Below are 20,837 nucleotides of genomic sequence, written 5' to 3'. Positions count from 1 at the left end.
GGCGTGAACGACTCTTCTTGAGAGCCCTTTTGGTGACGTAGGGGCGGTTCCACCAGGACTCCAGGTGGTCACAGCATAAGGAAAGACGGGAGAGGAGATAAGAGACCTCCTCTCGACCAAACTCTAGACCTGCGGGAGCTCTGTCCCGGCGTTCCCACACCTGGCCTATTGACTGTTGATGCAAGCCCGCCCCGTCTGCTCCCGCGCGCCCCGAGGCCCCGCCCTCTCCAGCGACCTATCGCGATGGGAGGGCGGAGCTATGCTAATGACTGTGGGAGGGGCTATGCTAATGAGCCGGTCTGGCCCAACGGGTCGCGCCCGCAGCTGCCCCGAGCCCAGGCGAGGCGGCGGCGATGACCATGGCCGGGGCGCTGGCGGGTCTGGTCGCGGGCTTGCAGGGCCCGCGGGTCGTCCCCAGCCCGGATTCGGACTCAGACACAGACTCGGAGGACCCGAATACCCGGCGCAGCGCAGGCGGGCTGCTCCGCTCGCAGGTCATCCACAGCGGCCACTTCATGCTGTCGTCGCCGCACCGGGACTCGCTGGCCCGGCGGCGCGACCAGGAGGGGTCCCTGGGGCACGCCGACTTCGGGCCGCGCAGCATCGACCCCACACTCACCCGCCTGTTCGAGTGCATGAGCCTGGCCTACAGGTGAGGGCGGCTCCGGGGCCGACGGCCTCGGCCCTCCATGGCGGGACCTCGCTCTGGGGCCCCCGGCCAACCCACCCGGCCCCAAGCCTTGGTCCCGGCTGTTCTCAGAGACTCGGGCCACATCCTGGATCCTCTCTTCTCCTCCACCCCGGAGTTTCTCTGATCCCGCCCTTTCCACTTGGGTCCCCCAACTTGCATCCGTCCCGGGTTCCCATTCCTCGCTAACAAGACTCCCTCCGTAGGGCAGGGACCTCCTGCCCTCCGCCTCGACCTCCGGAGGCCCACCTCCGGCCTCTCTCCCCGAGTCCTGACCCCTCCGCCCCCAAAGAATGCCAGCAGGGCATCCCTCGCACTCCCAGGACCGTAGGCGGTCCTAACATCCCCACCGTTCACCCCTGGGGTCACTCCACCCGACCACCTGCATCCTTCTGCTCCCAATACGGAAGCCCCTGCCCAGGCCGACTCTTCTTGCACCCGCGCGATACTCCTCGCGCCTTTGTTGTCCCAGTTCATTGCCAACGTCGACTGAAACCCAGTCTCTCGTCCACCCTGCACCCCTCGATTGCGGGATTATTAACCTGTTCTTAACCTGCTGGGTCGAGGGTGGCGGGAAGAGAGTGCCTGGGGAGGACCCAGGAGGCGCTCCCTCGCAGTTTCCCAGCGGGGTCCGGCATGGTGTGATACAGGCTGCGCAGGGCTGGTCCCCGGGAACCGGGGTCGGGGGGACGGTGCCTGGGATCGCCTCCCCGAGTCGCCGCGCGAGGTTCTGCGCCTAATATTGCCTGGGACCCCTGCTCAGCGCGTCGCAGAGGACGCCGGCCGCGCCCGGCCCCAACTCCACGCCTGTGTCCCAGGGGAGGGCGCGAACCAGGGTCCTGGCTCGGTGCCCCGGAGCAAAGTTCCCCGGAGCGGAGGGACCAGGATAAATTATCAACCGAAAACCCGTAGGAGAGAAAGGGGGATCGGCCGGCCTTGATCTTTTCTCTGTGCAAATATTCCTCTTCCTCTGCGGGCCTCCTCCTCTTCTGAGAACCGCTGGCTAGAGAGCGCACTGACTGGGAGCCGGGGAGCAGGGGTGGGGATTGCGGGGGAGTGTTGCCCACCCCCTGCTGCGGCGCCCAGCCTGGACCCCATTGGCTGGGCGCTTTGTAACCTTGGCCCACACGCTCTGGCCCCGCGCCCAGGTCATGTTGCAATCTGATCGCCCAGAGCGCCAGCCCTGTGTGGAAAGTTCAAATTCCCATCCCTTTCCTCCCTCCCCTCCTCGGACATCACGGGACTTCAGGGGACAGGGCATCTAAGGTCACGGGACACCGGATGTGGGGTCCGGCCAGGGGGAGCACCTGCTCCCAGGGTCCTCCAGGGTCCCCTTTTCCTACCCATTCCCAACTTAAGCTTCTTGCTTTATACCACACACTGCTCTGCCTGGGCTGGCTCAGGCCCACCCCCCATCCCAGACCATGGGTGACCCAAAGGGGAGATTCAGGGGAAAAGACCAGGCAGGGGACAGAGCCCATTCCCAGAACCACCCCCACTAGGAGGCTGACGACACCGTTGTGACCCCAGTTAGGGGAAGCTGGGGTAGAGAGATGCAGGCTTTCTCCCTAACCACCAAGAATATTCCATCTCTGTGGCCGGCCCTGAGTGGAGGCCTAAGGGGTAGGAGTGGGAGTGACTCGGTACCAGAGGACTCTTGAGTTCTCCCATTTGGCAGAGGGAAAAACTGAGAGTCAGACTCGGACAGTGTTTTTAGCCCTTAAAGACTTCTGATTATAGGGGTTCATTGGAGGGGAGAGGAGTGACGAAGCTGGGGTGTCCCAAGAGAGAAAGTAGATGGGGAGGGACTGCAAGGCAGGGAGGTCCAGGGGTGCTGGGTGGAACTGGTCAGTTTGACCCAGAGGGACCGCCTGCGGACGTCTGGTCAGCTCTCACCCTCAGCAGGGCCGCGTGGGCAGAGAGAGGACTGCTCGCGTGGGCAGGAGGCTCGTGTTCCACGGTTCTGTTGGTGGAAGAAGTCTCAGGGAGGCAAGTTCTGAAAGTTCTGAGAAAATAACTGGTCATGGTCAGAGCTGGCTGGCCAAGGAAAGAATGGCCTCAGGGATGATTGAGAACAAGCAGGATGCTATCAGGGAAAACTCTAAAGGAATTTCTCCAAGGTAGATATGCGGGGTAAGGGGGGAGTTCTGCATTTTCCTCTTCTCATTCCCTAAATTCCCAGAATTTCTATTGCTCATAAAAAATCCTTTGAACTCTCGCTACAGGCTTTTTGCTCCAGGCTGGGCCCCTCTCCTCCCCTCCCAGCCAAATCCTTTCCTCCTGGAATTGGATGTCACTGTCTTACCTCTCCGAGCCCTGCCTGGCCACAGACACTATAACCTCTGGGGAAGTGGCAGAGGGAGGGAGGCAGGTGGGGGATGGGGGTGGGCACTGGGTGATCAGTGTGGGCTGGGAGGTTGCTGGGATACAGGCTGGGGCCACAAACTCAGTAGTACCCCCCAGGTGCCAGAAAAGAAGCTGGCCCAGGAGGTATCAGAGTGCCCCCCCTCTCTCTGTCTCCCTACTGGACAGATGGTGTTTACCTAACTTAGGAGGGATGGTGGGGGGGCAGCCAGAGGAATGGGTGCTTGGGCCATGTACCCTATTTGGGTAATGAGGCCTGTTGTGCCCTGGGGTAGCGGTCCCCCACCCCACCCCAAAGCAAACACAGGAGCTGGGAGACCAGAGAGTAGAGGGGACCCAGTGACTCAGGTACTCAAGGGGCTATAGGAGCCAGACTGCCAGAGAGGCCCCCAGAGAGAATAGACCCGGTCTTCTGGAAGAGTAAGCCTTGGGGCCTCAGCCTTCCATGTTTGCAAGAGAAGGTGGGCCAGAGGGGACTCATATATTACCCTAGCTGGTGAACCGTGAGGATGGAGGGAAGAGGGAAGAGGGAGGGACCAGCAGGGGTCCTAAGACCCTGAACATCTTGACCTCCTAGGCCTGCTCCTTGAGGGTGGCAGACTTGGCCTGCGACCATCAGGACCCCTAGAGTCAAGACCTTAACCTGGTGGAGCCCAGTCCATCGCGTGGATTTGATTGACTACCTGGGTCAGGGTCAGGGTCTCAGCCCCTGCCCATCACTCCACCATCCTAGCTGCCTTCCTTTGGGCTCTGGTGGCTGTCATGTTGCGCACACTCTGGGAAGCAGTGTACCTTCCAGCTCAGTCCAGATCGCCACGCTGGGGTTTTGGGCCGGTCAGACACAAGACAGGCAGTGCAAAGGCAGCGGCGGGCTGCCTGGAGGTCGCCTCTGGTGAACCGGTTCCCGCTGTACTGAGACAAACCTGACCCACCCCTGGGGGCTCAGGGGACCAGTGAGATGGATGGAGAAAAAAAACACAGGGCCTGAGTGAGATTCCACCATGTGTCCTTGGGCACATCCCCTTTACTTCCTGACCCTCAGTTTTCTTCAGTATGAAATGGACAGACATTGTCATTCCAAGGACTGAGCTCAGAAACAGGTCTCAGCAGGTCCCACCAGAGGAACACAGAGGCCTGGAGTGGGGCCTGGGAGAATAGTTTAAAGGTAGTCATTTCAGGCAGGTAAGAGTGAGGGGCAGGATTTGGGGCTGGTCCCTCAAATGGTCCACCATAGATGAGTGCCCCAGGGCCCGGGAAGAGTGGAGCCCACCACCCCCCTTCAACTTTACACACCTGCAGCCTGACCCAGCCCTCTCCCTCTGACAGTGGCAAGCTGGTTTCTCCCAAGTGGAAGAATTTCAAAGGCCTCAAGCTGCTGTGCCGGGACAAGATCCGCCTCAACAACGCCATCTGGAGGGCCTGGTACATCCAGTGTGAGTGGGCACCACGGGCCCGGCAGGAGGGCTGACGCGGGGGCTGCCCTGGGCACCCTCAGCACCAGCTTCGGCAGAGCACCTCGGGGGAGACCAGGGTCCCCAGCATCAGTACCCCTCGACAGCTTCTAAACCCAGAGGGTCCAGGAGGGCGCTCTCCACTGTGAGGCCGGGCACAGCAGGAGTCACCCCTTAGAAGTCCTAAAGTGGGCTGAGATGGGGGAACAGCTGAAAGCCCACTTTGCACCCCATCAGTGTAGTCAGGCGCCTCAAATGCCAGAGTAGAAAGAAGCGTTCAGCACTCTCTGGGCCAATCGCAGAGGGGAAACTCAGATCCTGGTGAGTCTCCACCAGCTATCCCGTGAGGTCCTTAGGTGCCCCCTCTACCATCGAGATTTGAGGAGAGGGAGCCCAGAGAGGCCATGTGGTCGAGTGGAAGGGACTCTGGTTTCAGAGTCACCCAGGGCTGGTTTCCCACCCTGTCTCTGGCCCTTGCTGGCTGTGTGACTGCAGGCAAGTTGTCTGACCCATCTGAATCCATTTCCTCATCTATAAAAGGAGGCCAAGAGTCCTAACTTTCATGTCTGGCATGGGGATCACAGGTATGAACAGGCCTGGCACAAAGCTGGGGCTTAATAAATGATGGTTGAATCTGATGTACCCTTGAGGAGGTCACGGTCATTCATTTGGGGATGCAAAACCCACCCATCCCCGATGGCAGGGCAGCAGAGGCTGAGAGGCCGGTCGATACCATGCTGGACCTTGTCCAGCTCAGTAAGATCCTCCTGCAGGATTGAAGTCTGTGCTGAGCTGGGAACACACAGCCCGCGAGGGCCCACCCATGTATTCTCTGTACTGGCCCCACTGGGTTCCATTCAAGCAGAGAAAAGGAGTGGGTTTGTTTTTTTTTAATTGTGTTTTGTTTTGTTTTTTGGTTTCTATTTGCCTTATGTGCCTGGCAGGTTCATAAATCATCTTACTTAAGGCTTCCAAGCAACCTTGGGAGACAGGTTATTATTACCCCCATTTTATAGATGAGCAGGTGAGGCCCAGAAGGCGAGTGACTTGCTCAGGGGGTGTGTGTTAGTCACTCAGTCATGTCCGACTCTTTGCCACCCCATGGACTGTAGCCCGCCAGGCTCCTCTGTCCATGGGGATTCTCCAGGCATGAATACTGATGTGTTCAGGGTGACGGAGCATAAAAGGAGCAGAGCTATGACTGGCTGTGAGTTCAGGGCTCTCCAGCTCAGCCCAACGCCCCTTCTACTGCTCCCAGCTGCCTGGCTTCCAGGAAGAATGCTCAGGACAGGCCCTGCCCAAACCAGAAAGCTGGTAGGCTAGGGGGAGAAGGAGTCTCTAACTTCCCCCACCATCCCATGCCACCCTGAGGTTCCCCCCTCTAGGCTTTCCCTCCAAAGCAGGATGGGATGCAAACCCTTCTCTCTCTTCAGAAGGAATTTCTGACGCCAGCCGGGGTCCTCACCCAGACTATAGCACAAGCTGATGGAAGGACCCCGAGTTCCGAGTCAGACAAGGCAGTTGAGTCAAGTTCTCGCACGTCCTAGCTCTGGGACCTTGGGCAAGGCCCTCGCCTGCCCCAGCTGGAGCTTGCTCATCTGTAAAGTGGGAATCATAACACACCCTCTTGCTCGGGCTTGCTATGGGTTTTCAGCAAGACAGATGATCCGTGTCACATCACAGGGCCTGACACACATAAGGGCTCCCTTCAGGTGAATGCTGGGATTTATTACTATTAATAACAACAGCACACAGCAGGCCTGAAACCCAGTATCAGGACTCCTCCTTCCTGAGGCCGGAAGGTTTGAAGGTGGGCTTCAGGAAACCAGGAGGAGCGGGTTTGCTGGGGGGCTGCCTGGCTCCTCCCCTTCACACCTGCCTCTTTTGGGCCGGCTCCGGGCCTCCAAGCTCCCTTCCTTTTCCACACCGCCAAATCGTCGTATTACCTCTGAGCTCCCAGGGCACTGTGCCCCTCTCCTGGGCAGACCTGCCACCCTGCTTTAGCTTTTGTGATGTGTGTGCTTTCCTTGTCTCTCCCCATAAGCTGGGAGGTTCATCCCTGATTCCTCCATGGGTCCCCTGTCCCAGCACAGGTGCAAGGGGCTAGGAGGCCACACGAACCTATGAACTTACCGTTGTTAAGTAAAGCATGCCCCAGCCCTAGGAAGTCACATGATCCCTGCCCTTCCATCCAGAGCACAGGGTCACCGGGTTGGGGAGGGCAGAGCCTGACCAGGTCTGCTCAGCGCTGATTCTCTGTGGACCCTGGACAAGCCCGATCTTTCCTGGCTCATATCCTCAACGACGAAGCCAGGAACAGACACACCGAGATCCTCCTTGCTCTCATCCCCGGGAGTTCACACAGCCAAGGGCCCTCCCTTTGCTTTCTGTCCAAGCCATGCTTAGTACTAGGACAACCCCCATCCCCACTCCCACAGGGATAGTCTTGGAGAATGTCCTTTAGAACAGAACTTTGTAAATGATGCTGAAGGTCCCAAGAAATTCCATGGTCAGGTGGTACCCCCTCCTCTTTGTCAGAGGAAGCTGGCTGTGGGTTGAGGCAAGATGGGCCCCACAGACATCCCGGAAGTCCTCTTTGTCAAGATTGCCAGGAAAAGTCACTTCATCGTGGGGTGGGGCGGGGCGGGGGGCAGGTTTCAGGGTTCTAAAGGCCTGCTGTGTGCCAAGTTCTGTGCCAGATGCAAGGATTTGGGGCTAAAGGGCACTGCCCCTGCTTTCACTCCCAGCAGAGAGGCCAGCGTGCAGAGAGATGGCCAAGGCAGGGCAGAGAGTGAGGCAGGTGGGACCGAGGGGTTGTTTCAGACGAGGAAAGGCTTCCCAGAAGAGAGGCTGTCCTGGGCTATCCTGATGGGGGCGTAGATGTGGGTAGATGAAGCAAAGGAGGGAAGGGAAAGGCATTCCGCATAGAATAAAGCCAGAGGGCTGCTGGGGCAGGGTGGTGGGGTGGGTGGGTGGGTGGCTGTCTGGCTTCCAGGTGGGGTCTATGAAGAAGATGGAAAGGCAGGAGAAGCAGCAGGGCCAGTCACAGGGGCTTGGAAGTCAGGCTAGGGGGCGTGGACTTTACCTAGGAGGTTCAGGGAACCATACTGCCAGGGGTGTAGGAAGAACTGACCTGGCCACACAAGGAAGGCAAACTCGAGAGGGTGAGGCTGGAGTCAGGGAGGTCGAGGGAAGAAATGACACCAGACCAGGCGGTGACAGTGAGCATATGGAGGGGAGGGGATGGTGGAAGGAATGTCACACATCCTTGAGGTTGAGAGGGTCAGTCCATGGATTAGATGGAGACACTGGGAAGTGATGGGAGGTTGGGGCACTGGGAGGCCAGGTGGGCAGTCCAGAGGAGGCTCTGGCTTGGCAGGGAAGTCCCCAAACATCAGAGAGGGATGTTTTGAGACAGCCTAGTGGAGGTTCGCCCAGGCAGCTGGAAGATGAGTCTGAAACTGCAAAGGAGCAGGATGACAGAGGTTGCGGTGGGGCTGACAGCAGGGCCAGTGAAAAGTGGTCAGGGAGACAGGAGATCAGAGGGAAGTCTCCTGGGGCCTAGGGAGGAGGAGGGGGTTGCCCTGAAGCCAAGGTCAAGGAGTATGGGGCTGGGGAGGGCCAGAGCCTTGAGTTCAGGAGCTGGGTCAGCGGGGTGAGTGTGGGGACGGATGCTGGGGTATAGGAGTGACCATGCCACTGGGAGGCGTGGAAGTGGAGGTGGCGAGTGACAGCTCTTCCAGAGTTTGGGAGGAAAGCCAAAGGGAAGGTTTGAGAGGTAAAGGAGAACCTGGCACATGTTTATTGGCCAAAAAGGAGCCTGGGGAGAGATCAAGGCTGGAGACAGGGATGGGAGAGGAGGAGGCAGAGAAAGGGCTCAGGTAGGTGGCCTGAAGTGGAGTAGGGATGGTTCTCTGAGATGGAAATGGGCACCCGGAGGCAGGGACCAGGGCTCTGGACCTTTAGCCAGCCAGCCTGACCAAGACCTTCTCTGGACAATTCACTCCCTGTGGCCCCACAGTTCCCACTCAGCAAGCATTGCCTGCACACCTCCTAAGCTCCCAAAGGAACAGATGGGGTGTGGGAGGCTTGTGTCACAGGGTCTCATAGAAAAGGGAGATCTGGGAGGGCCAGAGCAGCCCGGAAGGCTTCCTGGAGGAGGTGGCACTTAATCGGAGCATAGAAGGCCTGTCAGGATTTCATAGTGTGGCAGATCAGGGAGATGGGCACCCCTGACCTGGCCCCCTTCTCTCAGATGTGGAGCGGAGGAAGAGCCCCGTGTGTGGCTTCGTGACCCCCCTGCAGGGGCCTGAGGCTGATGAGCACCGGAAACCGCAGGTAGCCGAGACCAACTGGACCAATCAACTGCCGCCCTGCCAAACCGGGCCCCCTCTTGCCCATCACTCCTCGTGCTGAGCGGGAGGGGACTGGGCCAGAGGGAGACTGGGGTGAGGGTGGGGTCAGTGCTACCCCTGCACTGAGGCCCCTTCCCGGCCCTCCCAGGCTGTCGTCTTGGAGGGAAATTACTGGAAGCGGCGCATCGAGGTGGTGATGCGCGAGTACCACAAGTGGCGCATCTACTACAAGAAGCGGGTCAGTGGGCGCGGGCGGGGGAGGACCCTTTCCCTTGCCACCGCATCGCTTGCAAGAGCCCTGGGGGAACGTCCCCGTCCCACCCACACCCCACCCCACACCCCACACCACACCCCACACCGGCCCTCCACTAAGACCCAGGCCAACAGTGCCACCGCGTGGCCACAGGACATCCTCGCAGCCTCCTTACCGCCAAAGAGCTCCTGAGGGGCCGCGGGGGATCCGGTGGATGGGGTGCGGGGAGCTCGCGAGTAGGGGAGGCCTTGGCCGGGAGGGATGGATGGAGGCAGGGGGTCCAGTGTCCCCCTATGTGTGTTCCCGCAGCTCCGTAAGTCCAGTCGGGAAGGAGATCTCCTGGCCCCAAAGCAGGTGGGTGCTCCCTGGACCCAGAGGATGGACGGTTGCCACGGGTGGGCTAGGCAGTGGCGGTGGGATCCGGGAGGGAGGGCAGGGGAGTGGGCGTCGCTGTCCTGTGGTTGGTGAATTGAGCTCTTCTTCCCGTGGAAGGGGCAGCCTTGGAGCGCAGTAGTGGGAACACCTCAAAACTTCTGGTTGACTAAGCAAGTGGTGGGGAGGCATGGGAGAACAGAGGGCTGTAAGAACGGGGTCCCAGGTAGGCAAAAGTGCAGGAGGCAGGAGGGGACCCTTAGTTCTTTGGCAAGCCCGTCTCAGTCTATCTCCTGGGGAGAGCTGTGAGAGGCCAGTGAGGTGACCCTAGCCTTTCAGGCAGCAAACTTGAGTCCACCAGAGAGGGGAGTGGAAAGCGGCTGGTCTAGATGGCTGACCAGCCCCTCACCGCAGGCAAGGGGTGACCCGGAAGAGCCAGGGGCAGTGGGAGCACCCTAGGAGTGGGAGTCTCCAGGCCGGGAAGGAATGGGGGTGGTGGTGGTGGGGTCTCCTGGGGCTGCTGACGGCTCTGTCTCCCCAGGCGGAAGCGGGGTGGCAGCCGCCAGAGCGATGGTGCGAGCAGCTCTTCACCAGCGTGGTACCCGTGCTGCTGGGGGGGCCAGAGGAGGAGCCTGGCGGGCGCCAGCTTCTGGATCTCGATTGCTTTCTGTCCGACATCTCTGACACGCTCTTCACCATGACGCAGCCCAGCCCCACACCCCTGCAGCTGCCCCCCGAGGACGGTGAGGGCCTGCACCAGGGAAGGGAGGCCTGAAGGGATCCAGGCAGCCAGGGGCGGATGGCCAGGCATGGGCACCTCCACCCTGCCCAACGTTTCTGACATCACCCCTGCCCACTTCCAGCCTACGTGGGCAACGCTGACATGATCCAGCCAGACCTGACACCGCTGCAGCCCAGCCTGGATGACTTCATGGAGATCTCAGGTGGGCCAGGCCCTGCCCCCTGGGTGGGTGGGTGGGCGGCTATAGGTCAGTGGTAGGAAGGCCCCAGAATGACTGAGACCCCAGGCTGGTCCCAGGCCCCTCTGAAAGGGTAGATGATCTGGGTGATTTCTGAGGGATCTTCCTGGTCTCCCTTTGTCTGGGCCTTGGGACACAGCCGGAGTAGCCTCTGGTGAGATCAGGGTACCCAGCGGAGGACAGGGGATCAGGTCCATTGAAGCCACCAGCTCTGGGGAGTTCACAGGAAAGCATGGACTCTCTCAGGGGAGAGAAGGGCTTTGATCCCTCTCCTTTGTTTGAGCCTATTTGTTCGTATTTATATAACTCATTTTTAAGAACTATTTATTAAAGAACATTTCAAGCACCCACACAGGTAGGGAGAGAGAACCCCCATGGAACCCTCACCAGCATCAACATTTATCAACTCTTGGCCATTCTTCTTTCATCTAGAGCTCACCCACTTCTCTCCGCCTATGTAATTTTTTTTTTTAATCCTAGGAATCTTATAAAGCATTCTTTAAAGTAGCCCTTTGGCCTACCTCCCTCTCCTGAGCCCCAGGGCCACCGGGCACTGGTATCTCGGGTCCCTCCAGAGACATCCCATCTGTACAGCACACGTGGACAAATGTCTCTTGGTCTCCACGGCAGCTTTCTTCCCACTTTGCTTTCTTCACTCAGCTGTCGGCCTTGGAGACTGCTCCTGATGGTCACACGCTTAGGGGACTCTGGGGCCCAACCTGTCTCAGCCGAGGCCTCAGGGACACAAAAAGGGATCCTGGCATAAAGGCTTGGTTTTGGTGACCCCTCCACTCTTTCCTGACTGGCGGGGTCCTGGGCCTGTCAGTTGAGAGGTGGAGGCCCATGGGGCGGGGACGAGGGAATGAGGAACCACCCCCACCCCTGCCTGAGGGGGGGGCGTGCTGCAGGGACCGCAGCCGTGCTGATGGCAGTACCCTGGGAGCAGACCCGCCTGGGAGGGCAGCGGCCCCGTCAGGGCCCACAGACCCCTGCCACAGGTAGGAGTCCAACAGCCCCCACCCGTGGGCTCTGGGCAGAAATCCGAGCGTCGGGCTAGGAAGTGCAGGGTGGCTGTGGGAGTGGGGTCCAGCTGGGGTGACCTGCCATAGGGGGCCTGGGTCACACAGGGAAGGGGGCTAGTGTGGCCCCCTCAGGTGCCCCCGTGAACTGGGAGCGTCCGGAGCACCAGGGCCTTCAGAGCTGTTGCTCTGTCCCCAAGAGCTCCTCACTTGACAGGAAACCCAGGAAGGGAGCCATAACTCTCTGGAGGGAAGGGGCTTGGTGGGTGGAGTGGGGGGTGGCGCTCAGCCAGGGGATAGCAGGTCAGTGGAGGGGAACAGGCCAGGGAGGGCTCCCTGGGTGGCTGGGGCTAGGAAGTGACTTCTGCCAACCAAGGTGGGGTGGGGACCGGCTATGGTCAGGGGACCCTGGTGACTCGGGCCTGGCCGGGCTGGTATTGCTGCTCTGTGAGCCCCGCCCGATTCTGGGGAGTGGGCGGCAGCTGTGAGGGGGGCTGCTCTGAGACCCTGAGCATCCTGGGGCGACGGGATGAGGCCCGTGGTCCCCATGGGGCTGGGGGTGTGGGGTCTGAGGGCGTTTACCCTCCACCTCCTAGTCCTTCTGCTGAAGGGAGGCTGGAGGATCCTGACCTCGTGGCCGAGAAAGATACACAGCCAAACACAGACACGAGCCCGGGGCAGACATGTACACGCCTCACACCAGGGCAAGTACACACAGGCTGACAGAGCGACAGGCGGTGGGACCAACACGCAGGGAGGCAGACAGAGAGATGCTCCGTGAGACAGACACAAGCAGAACTGGCTGCCCATTAACACCTGGGCCCCACCATCCTGTAAGATGCACAAATAAGACCCCATCGGGCTCACGGCTTGATGCCGGCTTATCCCACTCCTGGGTTTCCTTCAAGGGGCCACTGACCGGCTGTCTTGGCCGAGGTGGCTGGGGCCAATGGGGTCACCTCTGACCAGACCAGGAGGCCTTGGGGACTGGTGCAGACAGAAGGCTGCTTAGGGTCAGAGAAAGGTGCCCGGAAGGGAGCGGGTGGGCAGGCGGCGACCGGCCCGGGATGTGGTTAGGCCGCGGACAGCTGCTTCCCAAAACCAGAATAGCCTGGGGCTTACACAACCCCCACCTCCAACAATATGGCTGCCCCACCCCCCCACCGCCAGCTCTTTCAGGCCTTCCAGTGCCCCCTGACCCCTGGCTCCACTCTGAGCCCACCCTCTGACCCTGCTCAGATCCTCTTAGGCCTCTCACCCCGACTCCTGTCCTCCACCCTTGTAGCCCTACCCACTGATCTGCCAACAAACCCAACTTGTCCCGGAACCCACTGCCCTTCTGACCTCTCTCTCCCCTGACTCCGTGACCTCCTGACACCCTGATGATGCCCTTCCCCATCTTAGACCTCCTCCCCTGGGACCTCACCCTCTCCCTCCCTGGTGCTCTGCAGTCACCCCCTCCTCTCCCCAACACACTTTCTGTGTCCCCAGAAGGCGCAGACAAGGCCTGGGGTTCCCAGGTCTGGGGGTGTGGAAGGGGATCCTCAGGAGCCATTTTGGGGGCTCGGTGGGAGGGCTGCTTCCTGGGGTCCCACTGACACCCCCACGCCCTTCCCCGGCTGTCTCCCACTCAGGCCCATCCCACTCAAGCCTCCACCGCTGCTTCCCCTGAGTGAGACAGAAACTCTCCCAGTTTCACAATCTCCCCTGGAAGGCCCCCCTCCCTTGCCGGCCCCCACCCCACCACCAGCCTAGCCCGGGGACAGGGCCAGCCTGCTGCTTCCAGCTACGGCTTTAGCCCTGATGGCTGCCACCCTGTGCATCTGAATTCCAGATTTCTTCACCAACTACCGCCCCCCACAGACGCCTACACCGTCAAACTTCCCAGAGCCCCACAGCTTCGGGCCCATGGCTGACCCCGTCCTCGGCAGTGGGATCCTGGGCTTGGAGGTGCCCCCTGCCTGCTCCGGCATGACCCACCTCTCAGGGCATAACTGCCCGCAGGTGAGCTCACCCGCCCCACCCCACCCTGCCCAGCTCACCTGCCCACGTCCAGGAGGTCCTTGGGGTGCTTCCTGGGTATGCTCTCGGTCCATCAAAAGAGAACGGAGGGCACGGTTCAGATGGGGAGGAAAGACCCTCGTAAAGCAGGGCTGACAGGATGGTTGAGGGGGGAAGGCTGAGGACAGAGGAGCATAGGGCTGGGCTGCTTGTTGGAGGGCTTCCTGGAGAGGGGGCAGTTCTGGGCTTTATGAATGAGTCAGGCTTGGGCAGAAGAGACCGGTAAGAGGGTACACCGGATGTGAGGAGAAGCGTGAATGGAAACGTGGAGACCAAAGCTGAGCACGTGCCTTTAGGAAGCTGTGACTCTTGTCAGTTTGACTCAGGACCTCCAGGCCCAAATCCGATGCTGCCCACCACCCCCCGCCCCCCCGCCCCCGCCCAATGCTAGGCTAGCTTCCTTTTCCCTCCGTCATCAGACTTTTCCGGCACTGTTTTAGTTCGTTGTTTGAGAGGCCTACTGGACTAGATGATGAGCTCCTTGCTGGAAGGGCTCTGCTTCACTCACCACACCCTTATACTTGCTACATTGCGTCTTCCCGTCCTGAGCACCATGCCAGCACATCCACAGCAGGCAAAAATGGTTGCCCAGTGATTGAACAAGTCAGTGAATGGATGAGTGTGTGAATGGGTGGGTGTGTTGTAGATCGCTGGGTTTTAGATGGGAGCAGATGCTTGTACAGTTGGTGTATATGTAGCTAGGTGAGTGGTTGGTCGGGTGGATGGGCTGGTGGATGGATTCGTAAATGAATAAGGCGTTTGGTGGATCAATAAAGGGCTTCTCTGGCGGTTCAGATGGTAAAGAATACACCTGCAATGCAGGAGACCCAGGTTCATTCCCTGGGCCGGGAGGATCCCCTGGAGGAGGGAATGGCAACCCACGCCAGTATTCTTTGCCTGGAGAATCCCACGGACAGAGGAGCCTGGCGGGTTTACCATCCAGGGGGTTGCAAAGAGTCAGACATGACTGAGCGACAGCCACGTGGTACATGGTGGATCAGTACATGGGCTGGTGGATGGATATGTAGCTGGTGGATAGATGGAGGGACCGTGGAAAGGTTGGTGGGTGAGTGAAGGGAGTATAGGTGGTTGGATGGATTGGTGAATGGGTTAGTACCTGGCGGGCTGGTGGAAATATAGGTGGATGAGCTAGCTCATAGATGAGAGAATAGATAGGTGGGTGGATGGATGGGTTGGTGGATGGATTGACAAATAATTCAGTGAATGAATGAGCGGGCGGAAAGATCGATGCTCTTTCTCGTGCTTAAATTGTGTATAAATGTGCCCCACTCTTTCCCCTCATTAGACTGTGGTGTCCCCAGTGTGTGTGTCTGAGGCCAAGGACTACTCAGCTCCCACGATGCCCAGTCCGAGCCCAGCCAGGCGGGAGGCTGCCTGGGAGGAACCCTGAAAGCCCAGCTCTCTCCCTCGCTCTCTGTTCCCCAACCAGGTTCGGAGCAGCTGCCCTGGCTCCCTGGACTCCAGCTCCTACCTGAACTCTGATTTCCTCCTTCCCGAAGACAAGCTGCCACCCACTCCCGCACCCCCACCCCTCCTCCAGGACCCTAGCCCTGCCAAGGGGCTGGGCCCCCCGCCCCCCTTCCCTCCCGTGGCCCCGCCGCCTGCTCTGCTGCCAGAAGAGCCCTTCCTCTCGCCCAGGTTCACCTTCCCTGCCATCCCTCCTGCCCCGGGATCGTCCCCACTGTCTGCTCCCACAGCCTTCCCACCCACCCCGCGGCCTGGCCCAGGCCCTGCCCCCTTCCCCATAGACCTGCTGCCCTCCGGCTATTCCGAGCCCCCATTTGGGCCTCACTTCCCGGTACCCCAAGGCACACGGCCCAGAGGCAAGCCCCCTGCCCCGTCCCCCAGAGGGCGGAAGCCCGGCGCCCCCGCCGTGGCCCCTGCCACTGCCAGCCCCACTGCCACTGCTGGGAGCAACAACCCCTGCCTCACGCAGCTGCTGACAGCCGGTGAGTCAGGGAGATGGGGACCCAGTGTGGATGCCGAGAGCCTGCGGGATTAGAGGGTGGGGGGTGAGGGGCTCAGCGGAGGTCCTGGGTCCTTAACCCTGAACCCAGAAGGGATGTGGGCTATTAGGAAGGGAGGGGTGGGGCCTTGGGCGATGATGGATGGGGCCCCCAGCATGCTGTCTGTGCACAGCCAAGCCTGAGCAAGCCCTGGAGCCACCGCTTGTGTCCGGCGCTCTCCTCCGGCCCCCAGGGTCACCGGTAAGACAGCGGGCACTGGGAGGTGGGGCTGCACCCCAGGCCTTCAGCCCGACTTTCTGCCCTTCTTCACCGCAGCAGGACACTCTCCCTGAGTTCCCCTGCACCTTCTTTCCCCCGACCCCGGCCCCCACACCACCCCGACTGCCTCCGGGCCCGGCCACCCCGGCCCCTCCCAGGCCCCTGATTGTCCCCAAAGTGGAGCCGCTCTCACCCCCAGCGCCCAGTGGTAAAGAGGGGTTGAAGGAGCTGGTGGGTGGGGGGCGGTCTGTGGGATGGAAGGAGGGGAAGGGGGATGTGGGGGACCATGTCTGGGGCCAGGATGAGGGGGACAGGGCCACGGGACTCTCTCCCCCGTATTGCTCTGTCTGTGAGTCCATCTGTCCCCGGCACAGGTGGTGAGCGGCGGCTGTCTGCGGAGCTGACCTCGCTGCCGGGCCCGGGGGCCCTGAGCATCCGTATCTCTCCCCCGCAACCCATGCTGAGCCGGGGCCGTCCAGACAGCAAGGTGGCACCCGTTCTCGCCCTGAGGTCTGTTTGCTCTACCCCAGGCCCTCCCGCGCTCCCTCCCAGGCTCACCCCGGTTCTCTTGCCTCTCCCCCAACCGCCAGACAGAAAACCGGCGCATCACACACATCTCTGCAGAGCAGAAGAGGCGCTTCAACATCAAGCTGGGCTTTGACACGCTGCATGGGCTGGTGAGCACGCTCAGCACCCAGCCCAACCTCAAGGTGAGTGCCCAGGCCCCCCAGCTGCATGTGGACCTCCACCCACCCACCCAAGACCAAACCCCCAGGCCCTCCACGCACCCGCTGGCCTCCGCCCTGCCCAGTGCCTCAGCCCCGGGGCCCCAGTACCCAAGGCCGCCCTGGATGGTGCCGCCGTAGATGAGCAAGGCCACCACGCTGCAGAAGACGGCTGAGTACATTGCCATGCTGCAGCAGGAGCGCGCGGCCAAGCAGGAGGAGGCCCAGCAGCTCCGGGACCAGATCGAGGAGCTCAATGCTGCCATCAAGTAGGTGGGGGTGGGGAGCGTGTACAGGGCCAGCAGGGGGCCTGCTGCCTGACTCCCTGCGCTGACCCGCCCCACGCCCCCAGCCTGTGCCAGCAGCAGCTGCCTGCTACCGGGGTGCCCATCACACACCAGCGGTTCGACCAAATGCGAGACATGTTCGATGACTATGTCCGGACCCGCACGCTGCATAACTGGAAGTTCTGGGTAGTATCCTCACTGGGCCAGCAGGCTGGTGTGTGCTGCAGCCGGATCGAGCTGTACCTGACGCCCCCAGGCCAGGCAGGGTCCCGCAGCTGCTCCTGAAGGAAGACGCTCCAATTCCACCCCCTTCTGCCAGGTCCCTGGCACCTTGGCCAGCAGCATTGCCCGGTGATGGGCTGGGAGTGGAGGGAAACTAAAGGGGAGCCCCTGGGTGAGAGGACCACAGCCCTGCCCTCAGAAGGTCCCAGGGGCAGTTTGGGAGAACCCAGTACTACAGAAGGTAGCCATTCCCTTCTCCAGGGGATCTTCCCCACCCAGAGATTGAACCCAGGTCTCCTGTATGGCAGGCAGATTCTTTACCATCTGAGCCACCAGGGAAGGCCCAAACTCTGAGTAAGATGACTGGGGTGGACCCTTGGGAAGACTTCGAATCTCTCACTCCCTTACCTGGTCGAGCCCTTGACTAAGTCAGAGCGGGAAGCCCAGGAACGGGGGGTGGGGGGGTGGGGGGGGGCTAGCCCAGGGAAGGCCATGGGGGAGCTGGCGGAGGGAGCTGAGAGCCAGAGAGCTGCGGGAGGACCTCAGCAGACGGGAGGGCGGCTTCAGCAGGGGTCCTTGGGGTTCAAGGCTGGACAGTGGTCGGAGGTCAGGGCTCCACGTGAAGGGGGCGAGGGTACCAGCCAGAGGCCAGGCCTGCTCCTTGACTTGGCTCCAGTTCAGCCTTCTCATCCGGCCCCTGTTTGAGTCCTTCAATGGCATGGTGTCTACAGCAAGCCTGCAGAGCCTCCGCCAGACCTCCCTGGCCTGGCTGGACCAGTACTGCTCCCTGCCTGCTCTCCGACCAAGTATGTGCCTGCCCAGCAGAGCATCCAAGCCTCAGAGCAGGGGGCGGGGGGCCCACGCTGCTCGGACCCCAGTCCAGCCTGTCCTCAATATAGCCTAGACTTTTGTCCATCCCCCACCACGCTCCGGGGTGGACCACTAGGACACATGCAGACAGAGCTCCTAGGAGGGGCTGACTGACAGCAACGAGTTCCTCCCCTGATCCTTTTGTCTTTAGCATCCAAGTGTAGGATGACCCCTGACCCCGGAAAGTGTCTCTCCCTCTCTCTCTCTTTTCCCAGCTGTTCTGAACTCCCTGCGTCAGCTGAGTACATCCACCAGCATCCTGACGGATCCAGACTGTATACCCGAACAAGCCACACGGGCAGTCACAGAGGGCACCCTTGGCAAATCTTTATAGCGCTGGACAGACCCTGCTGCTCACTCAGCTACCCTGGGGCTTCTTTCCCTGGGCACGCCCCTCCTGCCCTGTCAAGTAGGGTTCCTTCTCATCTCCCGGAAGCCGGGAAGAACTGTGTTCCAGTCCCTGTTCTACTCTAGCAACTAATGCTGTGACCTGGGCGGGGGTGGGGTGGTGGGGGGCTGGCGAGGGTGGGTAAGGGGGGGCTCTTCCTCTCTCTTTGGACCTCCATTTTTCAGTCTGCAACGTGGGGGTGGGGAAGCTTCGAATGGAAGAGGATCCCGAGGCTTTAGCAGCTGTGGTGCTTGGGAGACTAACCTGGCAACTCAGGGAGTTTGAAAGAGGGAAGGGGGCGATGCTTGTCACTCCCACCTGCTCCCCCAACAGGCGGGGCCCCAGCCTGTGTTTCTAAGCAGGGAAACAAAGGAAGTTCCTTCTCCGTGCTCCTCCGCTGGTAGGGGAAGAGGCCACAGGGTGGCGTCCCTGGATGAGGCCAGGAAGGTCTGATCCCAGGAGAGAGTGGGCAGGGGGGTGACCAAACCAGGGCAGGTATCTGGTGTGTGTGTGTGTGTGTGTGTGGATATGTGTGTGTGTGTGTGGATTTTGTAAAGAACTCTTGATCAATAAAAACAGAAACTGTCAGGGACTGTCAGCGTGTCTCGTTCGGGACAGAGAGAGAGTGGTTGTGGCCTTGTTAAGGGCCTCGCTGGCCACGAGGGGACCTTAGTGTGTCCTCTGAGCTGGAAGCCCCTGGAGGGCTTTGACTGAAAGGTGGGACAAGATCAGAGGGACCTTAACAGGATCCCTCCGGTGGAGAGTTGAGAATAGGCTGCAGGGAGTAAGGGGTGGAAGCAGGGAGACCCTTCCCAGGTGGCACTAGTGGTAAAGAACCCTCCTGCCGAGGCAGGTGGCTTAGGAAACTCGGGTTTGATCCCTGGGTCGGGAAGATTCCCCTGGAGGAGGGCACGGCAACCCACTCCATACTCTTGCCAGGGAAGTCCCATGGACAGAGGAGCCTGGCGGGCTACAGTCCACAGGACCACAAAGAGTCAGACATGACTGAATGACTCAGCATACAGCCTGGAGAGTCTCCCTCTGTGGCCCTGGGCAGGTTCAGAGCAGCTCAGCACCTTCCACAGGGAGGAGGGTGGGGCGGGACCACAGGGTGGAAGCGACAGGGCCGTCCGTCGGAACCATCCAGAAGGAGAAAGCTGCCTTGGGGGTCGTGACCACCCCACCACGTGAGATAATGCAAGCAGAGGGTGGGTGGCCACCGGGTCTGGATGTCTTAGCAGGAACTGATGCTGCAGATGGGGAGTTGGGGTAAATGGCCCCAATACTTTGAGCCTTTCATTGATCCTTTTTTTTTAAAGCCACACCACGTACCTTGAGCGGTCTTTTAGTCCCCCAAACAGGGATTGAAGCCTTGCCCCCTGCAGTGAAAGCATGGAGTCCTAACCCCTGGACCATCAGGGAATTTCCTTTCATTGACCCATTTAACAAGTATTTTGGTACTTGCCTAGTAAGTCCAGTAGCTAAGACTGGATGCTCCCAGTGCAGGGACCCAGGGTTCAATCCCTGGTCAGGGAGCTGGATCCCGCATGCCAGAACTAAAAGATCCTGCATGCCAAAACTAAGACCCAGTGCATCCAAGTAAATTAAAAAAAAATTTCCTGAGGGCCCACTATGGACCAGACGGTGGCCTTGGCTCCGAGGAGTATGTTCACAGCTGTACCACTCTCCGCTGGGAACTATCGTTCAAGCCTGAATCCTCACACGTCCTCAGACCATCCAGAGATGGTTGGGAGACAGTTTTCTGGGGGCTTTGACGTTTATGTAGAATAATAGTAACAGTAACAGGACGAGCTGCACCGTTACCCGCGTCCAAGCACGATTCTAAGTGCTTTATGTATATTCGCTCACTTAATTCTCATCTCACCTACCTCGGTGCGCCTGCAGTGAGGACTGAAGAGTACATGTACATACTTACCCAGTGCCTGGTGTAAATCTGCTGGAAGAGTTGTTATAATGATTACTATCTACTGTGGTCCCCACTTTACAACCAAAAATTTGAGGCATAGAGAAGTTAGCCAGCCCAAGTTCTCATGGTTCACGAGCTGCTCACCCAGGCTGTCTTTACTTTTAGCCACTTTCTACTGTGCAGGTAGAGCTTTCCTGCTAGCTCAGTCGGTAAAGAATCTACCTGCAATGCAGGAGACCTTGGTTCGATGCCTGTGTCAGGAAGATGCCCTGGAGAAGGGAAAGGCTACCCACTCCAGTATTCTTGGGCTTCCCTGGTGGCTCAGACCATGAAGAATCCAACTGCAGTGTGGGAGACCTGGGTTCGATCCCTGGGTTGGGAAGATCCCCTGGAGAAGGCTACCCACTCTAGTATTCTGGCCTGGAGATCCCATGGACACGGGAGCCTGGTGGGTTACAGTCCACGGGTCACAAAGAGTTAGACACGACTGAGTGACTAAGCACAGCACTGTCACATCAGGTGACAGAGGTACCCAGCCTTTAGGTGCTATTTGCTGCGCAGACAGAGGCTTATAGGCTCTCAGAAAGGTCAGTTCCTGGGAGTTTCTGCTCTGCTGCTTTCACTCACTC

General features: G+C 59.9%; 1 protein-coding gene across 2 annotated transcripts; it reads left to right on the top strand.

The window, feature by feature from the left end:
* The first annotated feature begins 348 nt into the window (after positions 1-348).
* MLXIPL (MLX interacting protein like) lies at positions 349-18,960 on the top strand. Of its 2 annotated transcripts, XM_055410060.2 has the most exons (17): positions 349-652; positions 4,379-4,485; positions 8,759-8,841; positions 9,007-9,096; positions 9,421-9,465; positions 10,025-10,226; positions 10,347-10,427; positions 13,317-13,486; positions 14,994-15,513; positions 15,704-15,771; positions 15,847-15,997; positions 16,164-16,276; positions 16,380-16,499; positions 16,656-16,783; positions 16,867-16,990; positions 17,700-17,829; positions 18,109-18,959. In XM_055410060.2, the coding sequence occupies exons 1-17, from the start codon at positions 354-356 to the stop codon at positions 18,225-18,227; spliced, it is 2,550 nt and encodes an 849-aa protein (XP_055266035.1). In that variant the 5' UTR covers positions 349-353; the 3' UTR covers positions 18,228-18,959. The 2 variants fall into 2 exon arrangements, with proteins under 2 accessions (XP_055266035.1, XP_055266034.1); XM_055410059.2 differs by having other exon boundaries at positions 15,704-15,997; positions 18,109-18,960.
* Positions 18,961-20,837: the final 1,877 nt, after the last annotated feature.

The sequence above is a fragment of the Moschus berezovskii genome, chromosome 27 (genome assembly GCF_049115385.1).
Source record: "Moschus berezovskii isolate FMDL1 chromosome 27, NW_MosBer_1.0, whole genome shotgun sequence".
Lineage (NCBI taxonomy): Eukaryota > Metazoa > Chordata > Mammalia > Artiodactyla > Moschidae > Moschus > Moschus berezovskii.
The sequence above is the reverse complement of the archived record's forward strand: the minus strand, read 5'-3'. Positions and strand labels throughout refer to the sequence as shown.

Bases quoted from the DNA above. Each gene is read 5' to 3' on its own strand.
- MLXIPL (XM_055410059.2), top strand. From the start codon at position 354: ATGACCATGGCCGGGGCGCTGGCGGGTCTGGTCGCGGGCTTGCAGGGC. The intron at 15,514-15,703 runs GTGAGTCAGGGA...GTCTGTGCACAG, and splicing joins CACGCAGCTGCTGACAGCCG to CCAAGCCTGAGCAAGCCCTG. The intron at 15,998-16,163 runs GTAAAGAGGGGT...TCCCCGGCACAG, and splicing joins CTCACCCCCAGCGCCCAGTG to GTGGTGAGCGGCGGCTGTCT.